General features: G+C 35.7%; 1 protein-coding gene across 2 annotated transcripts; it reads left to right on the top strand.

Moving 5' to 3' along the window:
- Positions 1-797: 797 nt before the first annotated feature.
- Positions 798-10,663, top strand: LOC129366469 (calsenilin-like). Of its 2 annotated transcripts, XM_055040344.1 has the most exons (9): positions 798-950; positions 3,189-3,363; positions 8,390-8,514; positions 8,980-9,049; positions 9,264-9,334; positions 9,621-9,728; positions 9,807-9,911; positions 10,078-10,140; positions 10,219-10,663. In XM_055040344.1, exons 1-9 carry the CDS (start codon positions 945-947, stop codon positions 10,264-10,266), a joined length of 771 nt encoding a protein of 256 aa, XP_054896319.1. In that variant the 5' UTR covers positions 798-944; the 3' UTR covers positions 10,267-10,663. The 2 variants fall into 2 exon arrangements, with proteins under 2 accessions (XP_054896319.1, XP_054896320.1); XM_055040345.1 differs by lacking the exons at positions 798-950; positions 3,189-3,363 and adding an exon at positions 6,226-6,606.
- The last annotated feature ends 1,063 nt before the right edge of the window (positions 10,664-11,726 follow it).

The following is an 11,726-nucleotide window of genomic DNA, read 5'->3' as shown; positions in this document are numbered from 1 at the left end:
TTCCTGTACTCAGATTAATTTACTCTTCCAGATAACACGAAACCCTGACTGGGTGCACAGAATGTTCTCTGATTCAGATTCAATTTCTCCTTTCAAAGTTAAAATGAAGGAAGTGCATTTTAAGTGTTTTCTTTTTACATGACGATTCTGTTTTAATGTGTTGCTATCTGAGGTGTAAAAAAAACAAAGAAAAAACACTGGCAAATGCTCACAATTGTAACAATAAAAGAAAACAGGAACAAGTTATGAAATTATGGTAAAATACTAATACTCCACATAATAGAAACCTTAAGAAATAATATTTCACATCAATTACCTTTTCAGAAATTGTGCATAAAATAAAAATGGTTATGTTAGAGAGTTAACATCACAATAAATAAGACAAAAAAGAGAAAAATTGTTGCTTTTGTTGTCTAGAAGAGTATAAAGTTTCCAACATTCTGACATGAGTACTTTAATATTCCCGACTTCAATTTCAACTTAAAAAGCACATACAAAAGGCTCCCACAACTTTTGTCATTCTGCCTTTGCAAAACAAAAGAAAACATTGTCAATCTCAGCAAACTGTTGGAGCAATGAGAATTGTTATTTAATGTAGACAAGATTACGGCAATCTTTTTTTATTTCCTCAGAGAGTCTCACACTGTCTGCGTCTACACCCACATCTCCCACACAGCTTATAATGTGGCTCTTTTAATAACATCTGTCACGATGTAAACACCTGATCCACACCTCCTCTCCTCCTGTCCTGCTCTGGCGCTTCACCATCTGACTGTCACAGCTTTACGACACTGATCCTCTCGCCGGCGTGCCAGCAGCTCTGCTCCTCCTTTAAATATCCGCTGTCTGTCTGATGAAGCTGAAGCTGCTGCTGCAGTTCAGTGAGGGTCGTCAGGCTGCTGTAAGCGACTTTTCTTCAAAGGAGCATCAAACATCCAGACGCAATGCAGGTACAGGAGGAATTTATCACTTTTTTTACATGTTACCGATTGAGATTCAAGCAGCATGTGGATGGATGTTTTAGTTATTTATGAGAGCCCTGTATTGGTTTGGGATTTATCACTTCAAAATAAAGTACCTTGAATCAATTTTAGGGACAAACAACCTAAAGTGGTCACTTTTTCACGATAAAAAGTTAGGAAACATTGTAAGAGTAAACTTATTGAAGACGTGCTTGAATTTAAAGTTGCAAGAAGAAAAGTGTTGCATTTGAGATTTCATTCAAGGGCACATGTTTCGTTTAAAAGTGTCTGAAAACGAGACTGAAATGCCAATTCGTGAGTAGGTAAGTGAAAACATGTCAGAATGCAGAGGTAAAAAATAAAAAGAAATTCAATGAGGAACTGAAAGTCTGCACATGGCGACAGAGATCGTGACAGAAGCTCCATGTGGGCAAATTCATGCTGTACCATATGTGAAGATCAGCAGTGGTCCGTTTCCCACTGAGTTCATAACCCGTCAGATGATTTCCTGGAGAATGTCACTATGCAACACGTCTGTTGATGATAAACCTTTTTCTATTTTAGACCAAAGCTTCCTGGAAAGCAGCTGCAGAAAAATGTAGATATCTTCCGTAGGACATAGAATGTAACTTTTTATATTTCCTATATTTAAGCACAAGTCTTGTCATGGCATTAAAACATGTTGCTGACATAATAATAAATTTTGATTGCAAAATTTAAGGCATTTAGATGCTTTTCCGACTGTTCACATGAATCTGTGCTGCATAAAAGTATGAGACCTCACTTTGCTCTTCATGCATTTTTAAGAATAATCGTGTAGGTGGCGTGAATACATGTTTGCACAGGTGCATGATGGTTACCTTTCATGAAGATTTGGAGGATTCATCAAGCATCGCTTTTAGTCATCGTTCACAAAGTCGGAGTCATCACACACCTCAGCACAGCAGCTGTAACTTTGATCTTTTATTGATGGAGTTTAAAGGTGTGTAAATTATTGAGCAACACACTGGATGCTGCACTGTCTCTGTATTCAAACAGGGTGACGAGGGGGACCAAGACGCTCTCCAAACAGCAGCCGTTAGCTTTATTATTTTAAATCAAGACAAGGCAACTTCATTTATACAGCACATTTTAGTAACAAGGACATTCAATGTGCTTTATATGATAAAAATAGAAAACAACAATCAAAGAAAAAAAAATCCTTATTTTGTAATGGAATAATATGGGAACATAATAAACAATTAGAGTCCAGATAAAAATAATGCTCCAGTTAATCCAAAGCAACTCTAAACGAGTTGTAGCCTTGATCTGAAGATTTGAATTCATAATTTTTCTGTTTTCCCTCTCTCTTTCTACCAAAACCCTGGATGACAAAAATCTTCAGTCTTGTGTATTCATCTCAACAGACCATTTTTTGAAGGGCACTTTTGTTTACAGAGACTTTATAGTTCATTTTAGTTGTTGTTTCTGTCCCTGGGACAGACTGGCGACCTGACCAGGGTGTACGCCGCCTCTCACCCAGAACGTTAACTGGAGATAAACCAGAACCTCCCAACCCCAATAGAGACAAAGATGAACTGAAAATGGATGGATGGATGGATGGATGGATGGATGGATGGATGGATGGATGGATGGATGGATGGATGGATGGATGGATGGATGGATGGATGGATGGATGATGGATGGATGGATGGATGGATGGATGGATGGATGGATGGATGGATGGATGGATGGATGGATGGATGGATGGATGGATAGTTCACCATCTGTTGCCAAGTGACTGATGATGACGTTGGTGGACGGCTGGTGACAAGCTTTACCCAGAATACATTTGGAGACAATATGGACGATCCACTTGTAATTTTGTGTGTCATAAACTTAAATGTAAATAAAGCCAGTCATGTAGCATAACATTTCATTCAATATTTTACACCTGCTATGTCACTAAAATCAGTCGGTCTGGTAAAGTTGTTAGCTGAGGCAGCCTAGATCACCCCCTGTTGGTTGTAGGTATGCATTTCAGAGCCAGAACCATCAGAATATTATCCGCTGCCAATCATAAGAAAGATTTCAGGATCTCCACAATGGAGAAGCTGTTATTATGAGGGTTCCTCACCAACTGTCTCTAATATCATATCAAAGCCACCTTTAAATAACAGTCAATTAATGCGTTAATGTAGAGTCACACCAAATCAGGAGTTGAGTTTGGTTGGTTCTCTTCTGCAGGCAGAGAAGAAGGCTGTGGACGGCGATTTGCTCCCTGATGCCAATGGCAAAGATCCCAGCCCAGGGGGACAATCAGAGGGCTCAAAGTGGGAGAGACCCCGGCTTTCACGCAAATCGCTCATGAAGTGCTGCCTCGTCAAGTGGATAATTGCCAGCACCACGCAGCAAGGGCCAGGTAGAGACACAGGGGAGGACATCAGAGCAGACTGATGCCCTGAATGATAAAACATCACAGGCCAGACTACAGAGTAGGACTATCACAGTAGAGGTGGACACCTTCCTACAGAATGCATCAATTTTGCAGGCTCTGCTTCAGCCTTTCATATTTTAAATTCAACATTGCTCGCCATCCTCCTTCACTTTCAATATGAAGAGCTTTGAAAACTATTTTCTGGCATCTAATCCCAGCTTTTCTAAGTTATAACTCATTTCTCTCAGGGAATGAATTGCAGAGTTCCTGAATTAAAAGCAAACAAACTTCACTTTACATTCTTAACTCGTTGCTCTTAGAGCATTTTTATTCTTTTCTTTTTAGCAGAAAACAAAGGTGTCTTTCCCAAGCCACTCCCATTTGGTTTATTTAAATTATTGACACCATGCTTCTCTGGAGACATGCTGATACAGACTTATCTCACCTTGTCTGACAAGTATCACATTTGCCTTGATTTGCTATTTCCATGTATTTTACTTAATGACATTCCTCTATTGAGTATAGTCTCAATAGAAGAAAATGTATTGGAACATTTTCCTTCCACTACAATAATAGTCGTCTATCATGTAAAATCCCAATAAAATGTGGTTGTAACAGGACAAAGTGTGATAAAGTTAAAGCATCATAAATACTTTTACAAGACGCAGCATAAAATAAAAGTAGCGAGAAATTATACATTCAAGAAAACAACATGGGCATCTAATCGGTCAATTGTTTAGCCTTTAAAGTGTCTTCAGAATCTAAAAACTATACAACCAAGCAGATCAAAAATAGGAAATAGATATACTTATAGTTTTTATTTATAAGTAAATCAATAGGCAGTTGATTTACCAATCTGGTACTTGAACTGCACAAAATTGATGTAAAGTTTTATTTTTGTGTGACTTTCTCGCCACATTAAAATTACTTTGTCGCCATCTAGTGGTTTTTAAACTCAGGAGCAACTATTTATTTACTATATTTAAAGCCAATTGACTGGGAGAGCAGAAAGAAAACTGTAGTTTTTGGACAGAAACAGGGTAAAAGAATCCGTCCGCAACCAGATATAGGAAGAAAAGCTTTAGTAAAAACCAAAAGCCATGCTAAATTTTTGTTAGCCCGACATTTTTGTTTATAGAGGAAACAAATCATTATTTTGCTTTTTGTCCTTTTCAGTTTGAAGTTTAATTAAACATGTTTGAAACTGAAATGTTGCATTCTTGAGCTTTTTTTTTATGGAAGACAATATTGTGAAAATAAAATTAAACCAGAAACTCAAAAGTTCAGCAAAAAAAAAAAAAGTTCATTATGAGATGAGAAGTGACTGATTGTGGTAGATAAACTAGATTAGACTTTTAGCTTTAGTGCTGCTTTCTCTGCAGTCATTAAATCCTGGTGATGAGGCCAAAAGCTGCTCTGCCTGTATCTTTGCATGTTTAATTCACTGCTCTCCATTTGTATATAACTGAAGAAAAGGTGGGTCAGCACTTAAGGCACATTAAACAACCTGTTGTTGCTTTATTTTTATATATTTATATAAGTTCAGATCCTGCATATTTAACAGATACTGTATCTCTGTTTTGTTGTGGCTGAAGGACAATAGTATTGCACTCAAGCACCAGCAGACTTCATTTGACCTTGTTCATTTTAATTAGTTTTATTGTGTTTAATCTTGTATCATTCTAGTCATATTTTTATGCTTTTCCTTTTAATGCAGGCAGTTATGCGCGGCACTTTGCTTTAGTAATACTTTATAAATAAAACTAGAAAAGACAATATGAAAGCTTATGTGAAAGAAGAACATCTTTAACTGACTAAACAATAACTGGGATTAAAGCGTTTTATACTTTGGTGTGGGATATTTTAGATGTGACAGCTAGGACCTGATACTCTCTTCAAAATTCTGCATAAATGTAGCAAAACTGCATTTCTGTTGAGATCTTTTGCATCTGTGCTACTAAAATACTATAAAAATATAATATATTAATATTTATTTGGGATTTTGGCAAGGTTTTGTTTTAATTTATCATACTCTTTAATGGATGAGACACAAGTTAGCTGACCAATTCTGGTGAAACTTCAAAGTTACATAAATCCTGCGTCAAAATGCATATGCTGCACACTTTCTCTGACCAATATTTTAACTCCCATTGATTGATTAGCACTTCCTGATACTTAAACTTAGTCCATTAAGTTTTGCAGACTCATCAGTTCTGAACTATCCCCACATTCATCTTCACTTGCACTGTGTTGCAAACCTACCTGATTAAAACGTTTGTGCATATGTGTAAAATACTTTATTTACACAACTATTCAACCGCTGGTGATAAATGCAGAACTATCTTCACTTTTCTGAAGTAAACCTTCACAACTTGAATCTTCCACCATCCAGTTTTATCACATTAAAAAACACCCCGTCACAAACGTCTGATATTTGCTTGCATGTGATTAAAACCACTTTACTTACTGAGTCTATCACTGACCAAGTGTGGAGATACAGGCAGCATTACACAGGCTCATTTGCACTAAGTGCTACTCAAACCCCAGCCATCAGCAGACGTGGATCAATGCTTGGTTTTACAGTTTGCATCTCTGAAATGACGGGGCTCAAAAAGTCACAGACCATTAGAAAAGAAATTCCTTCACCAAGAACTTCCTGTCCTCACTGGCACCACCCTTAAACACATTTGTACCCACCTGCTTCACAGCAGACAACTGGAGCTAAACCTGGAAATGAGGCTCAGATGGATGTTTTTGCAAATTAGAACAACTTTAGACTTTTCTTTTTTTTTTTTTTTTGGTGATCGGAGTTTCTGACATTTATTTTTACTTGTCAAACTTGGGCAGCAGGATGTTCCTCATTCATGTGTTGCCCATTTTCTCGGCTGGTCACTGGTGTGAATCAGTTCATATCTGCTGATGTTGCTGCAGTGTCTCTGATGAACTGATGGAGCTTTATGGATGAAGGAGATGGTGGGCAGCAGGTGATATTTTTCTAAGAAAAAGCAAGCTCAATAGATTTGTCAGTCCAGAAAAAGAGACAGTACTTTAAAAGAAAAATTTTATGATCACATTTTTTTTATTCCAGCAGCATTTTCAGAGCTGACATCTGATACAGGTGAATAATGGGTGTAGAGGGAATGGAAGTAATTGCCATTGCTGTTGTTCTGGGACTTTTTATTGTTGTTCTCAAACAGTTTGGGATTTGGGAGCCTTTGTCACTTGAAGGTAAGAGTAGGGTGAATTTTGAGTTTTCTTAACTGTGTTGCAATGTAATGATACACTGTTATTTTTCTGATTTGAATCTTCACATCTTTACATTTCTACATTTAGAATGTTTTCATTAAGCTACCTTAATCAACAACAAATGTTCATTTGCATATCTTTAATGTGTTCGCTTTGTAAAAGTTGCATTTTTTTTTCTTTTCTTTCCCTCTCATTCCTTCGCCATCTTCCTCACCTCTTCTTCGTCTTGTTCAAATCTATTCATGTGTGAAATCATTGTGAAGACGGTGAGTAGCTCCATCATCATCAGATTAATTTCCTCCCATTGATTAATTTAGTCCTCCTAAATTTTTACTCACTAGTTTGTATTAGTGCGACTGAACCTTTTTTACTTTGTGGACATCTACTTGACTTGCGGGTGGTGCTGATAAATGTGTCACCTGGCAAACATCATGTGCCAAAAGTGATTCAAGGTCATGGATATAAAAGCAATGTCATAAAATATTTTTGATATAATCAAAACAAATGAATCAATTCCATAACTTATAGGTGTCAGAATTATTGAAATGTGCTAATCATAAATGTAGAAATATCTAAATGTAAAATGTATTAATTGAAACTTGCAGAATCTATGAAGTATAAATATATTTACTACTTTTATTTATTGTTTATGCATAGTTTTTGCTCAAATTGCTATGGTTCATAAATAATATCAATTAAATAAATGCATTTCTATATGTAGTAGTTTAAATGAAACTATATTAAGTATGTATATTTTTAATAAATTGTAAAAAAAAAATCATAGATGATTAAATGGAAAAATTTAATATAAAATGTGAAAATCGAATGCAAATGTAAACATTTTGTGTTTTATTCTTATTTCATGTTTCCCTATGTAACTGTTAACATTTGAGTTTCTTAACTGCAGACGAAGCCCTTTGTTTAAGACTGCTAGCCTTTTCCAAATACATTAAATTTATGGCTTAGTTCTGTAAAATGGGATTGTCAGTGAAATAATTCAAAATGATTAATGATTTAGTTATTTAAATTTCAACATTTAAGTTTCAAATGTATCATTTATTTATTTCGAGTTTCATTTAAGATTTCTAATGTAAATCATTTTCACTTCTCTGTGTTATTGTGATATTTTGGCACTAAGTATTTGCTGTAACTCACATTGCAGTTTATCAAATGGAGCAAATTTGAAATTAAACTACATGGCAAGTCACGCTAAGAATCATATTGATAATAAGACTAGTGGCATTTCCATCCCATTTGTTTACTTTTTGTCCTCCATAATGCAAACAAAGTGTAATCCAAAGTAAAGACCTTGATCAGAGCATAAGTGTGTGACTGCCAGGTGTCCACAATGAGGAGGTTAGTTAACTATGTTAATGCATTCGTAATTTATTTTCATTCATATCGGCATTATTTTTTTTTATGTATCTACATGTTCCCCTAATTTTGCCCCTCTTTCAAACTCAACAAATTATTTCATCTCATTTTATTGATGTCATGCTCTTGCCTCAAACTGTTCATTGTCTGCTTTTTATTCATTTCCTCATCCCTCTTTTCTTCTCTCTCCACCATTGTTCTCAACTTCCTGTTATGTTTCCTAAAAGATGGTGGGTGTTTTTTCTCGTTTTGGTTTTCCACTGTTTTACCTTCTTTCCGAGTATTTCCTTCCTTCCTTTCTTTTTTTTATTTCTTTCTGGTCTTACTGCTGTTTCCTCCCTCTTTTCTTTCTCCCGTCCTCCCCCTGTTTTGTTCTGATTCTGTCCGGCAGACACCAGTGACAGTGTCCTTGAGCTCTCCATGGTGCGGCACCAGCCGGAGGGCCTCGACCAGCTCCAAGCCCAGACCCAGTTCACCAGGAAGGAGCTCCAGTCGCTCTACAGAGGCTTCAAAAATGTAGGGGAAATGTTTTTAGATATTTGTGTGTAATTACATTTTAGTTTTTTTTTTTTTAAAGTGAATAACTTTTAAAATGTGATTTAGTACCACACAATTTTTGACACTTTTGAAAAAAAAATTTTGCACAAAAAAATAACAAAATATAATATATCTAACACACTTTTTATTCCCCATGGAGAGATGAAGTTATGGGTCACTAATATGTGTTAAATAAATGTTGAATCTGTTCTGTAGGAATTCTCTTGGTTCTAGTTATTAATTCTTACTGTGTGAATTTTGGTGCTAAACTTACAGCACAGAGTTTTCTAAACATTTCATTGGGAGATTGTGCCACTTCAATAACAGATCAATCTGCTCAAGAGTAAGAATAATTTAGCGATGATTAGTCAAGTGAGTGAAATAAATATAATAGTAATAATTCTAAACATACCTTCTTTATAGAAACTTGTTTCCTGTCAACAGGAATGTCCCAGCGGTTTGGTAGATGAAGAAACATTCAAAACCATCTACTCACAATTCTTCCCTCAAGGAGGTAACCATATATAAAATGTGGTTTTAAAATGCAAAATGTAAACACTAAAATAATTATTTAAAGGTGCATTTCATATACTTATTAGTTTCTTTTACTAACCCTAGCAGTGTAGCATAACAGTTCTGTTTTATGCACCATGAGAATACACTGTGCATAACTTTTTGTCAAACCAAGGCCTTGGTTTTTAGAATTTTAATATCGTGTTTTATTTCAGATGCTACCACATATGCTCACTTTTTGTTCAACGCATTCGACATGGACAGAAATGGTTCCATCCGATTTGAGGTGATTATGTCAGCGGCTTCAGCTTTGATTAAATTCACAACTATTTAGCCATCCAGGATGTTGAAAATGTATTAAGGGGTCAAAATAACTCAAGCTCAGTCCAATTGAATAGAGAACTTCTGTGAGCTTGAAATTATTTCCACACATTCTGATTTGGATTAAGGCCTGGATTGGACTAGGCCATTCTTAATTAAACATGATTATGCTTCAATCTAAACCAAAAGGTCCAAGAAGGGCCTTGTTTCTTATAGACAACTGAAGAAAAACATTTCAATCTCCTTCACAGGATTTTGTGTTAGGACTGTCTGTTTTGCTCCGAGGCTCTGTTACAGAGAAACTTCGCTGGGCTTTTAATCTTTATGATATCAACAAAGACGGCTACATTACAAAGGAGGTAACAGTTGCAAAAATTTTCCCGAACAAGATGCACTATAGTTCATTGTTCATCTGTCTTTTCATTTTTCTCCTGTAGGAAATGTTAGCAATAATAACCTCCATATATGACATGATGGGCAGGTATACCTTACCCAGCGTGCGAGATGATTCCCCTTTTGAGCATGTGGAGAAGTTCTTCCAGGTGAACTGAAACAACATATTTCTTTATTGTTACATTCAAATTTTACATCTATTTCTGGTCAGAGGAGTTTTGATTTCCTTCAAAGTTAGCTGAGCTTCAAAACGCTTTTCTAATGCCCGCTTTTATGCCATGTCTCGAGTGAACAAATCTCTTTTTTACTTGTTAGAAAATGGATCGAAACAGGGATGGAGTTGTGACAATAGATGAATTCATAGAAACCTGCCAAAAGGTAAAATGATCAACAAACTGACAAAATTGACTAGGTAATAATCACCTAAATCTATGTTGTTTTTCTTCCTCTCAACAGGATGAAAATATAATGGCTTCCATGCAGCTCTTTGAGAACGTCATTTAGTTTCTGCAAGGAAAATTGGACCTTGTTATGCTTCCTCCTTCAAGCTCTTATGCTGAAATAATGCCAGTTGTATTCTAACAGAAATGATTTTTGGCAAGAAAACACTTAGGACACATGTTTATAAAAACTAGGAAACCGTTCCTGTAAAATGTGAACATGCAAAGAACAGTGCAGTATCCACCACATCACTTTAAAAGCTATGTATCTTTGCATGAAAATCTTTTTATATATATATGAAAAGCATATAAAAAGTTGAAAAGCATGTGATAAAAACGCTTTGGATGCAATCAAAGGATTCATTGTCTTTTTTTTTTATGTTCTTTGAAATGTCAGTGCGTGAAAATACTTTGTTATGAAATAACACTGTGGTGATTAAACTTTGCTGTGATGTCCTGGATTTTTTTTTTTATGTTATGCTGGGAAGCATATCTAACTTTTTTGTGTCTACTAATGTTTCCAAAATGGTTTTATATATTTCAGTCCACATAATGGAACAGCTTTTCATTTAGCCAATAAGGGGGGATCCACCTGCATCAGCAGAAGCATTGAGGCTGTCCTGTAGGCCTGTTGTTGAACACATGAGTTTGTTTTGGGGGCGGGGCTTAACTGGATGCTGGGTGCTGCTATGGAGGTGATAATGAAAGCCAAAGTGCTGCTCAGCTGCACTGTAAGTGTTGCTTGAAAAGAGATCACAGCTTCAGCATCAGAAGCAATCTGTGGAACAAGACAGGAAGGTATGGTATCTTTTTCTCCCATTAAATGAAATAATATTTATATTACACTCTTCCTGTCATCACAAAGGTTAAATCCACTAGAATCAAACTACAAATGAGCACTTCTAATTTCTCAAGATCTTTCTATTTTAAATTTATTAGAAAATGGTGACATTTTCTTGGCAAGTTTTCAGTTTTAAAGCAACACAGTTTTAAATCATGAAGTCTGAATTCCCTGTAAACACTTCTATTCACTTTTTTGAATTTTAGAACTAATCTATTCTTAAATTACATGCACCATACGTGATATAATATTTAATGGTTGATTTTTTTTTCCGAAATATTTTATTGTTACTTGGGACATTTTATCACATGGTAATGTATAGATATACGGAAATTTCACTTTCTTTTAATAAATACAATTCATTGATTACATTAAACTAAAAGAAGATAAAAACAAGGATATAAAAACAAAGTCTCTGTATATTTAATTGTTGGTAAGAAGAAGAAAGTAAACCAACTCCAATATGAAAAGGCAAAATCTGCATCACAGACCCCTCAGCTAATCCCAGTGTTGACAGAGCATGTGGTGGACGGTTCTGGATCTCTGTTGTGTTAGCAAAGGGGAGTGTATGACTTTGTGCAGTAACAATAAATCAAAAGCCGGTTTGAACACCTGCCAAAACACATATGTCCCCTCTGACATCCACAAAAACAAATAAAGAGTTCAATATCAACCAAATTAAA

The sequence above is a fragment of the Poeciliopsis prolifica genome, unplaced genomic scaffold, assembly GCF_027474105.1.
Source record: "Poeciliopsis prolifica strain line A6 unplaced genomic scaffold, Auburn_PproV2 SCAFFOLD015, whole genome shotgun sequence".
NCBI lineage: Eukaryota > Metazoa > Chordata > Actinopteri > Cyprinodontiformes > Poeciliidae > Poeciliopsis > Poeciliopsis prolifica.
The sequence above is the reverse complement of the archived record's forward strand: the minus strand, read 5'-3'. Positions and strand labels throughout refer to the sequence as shown.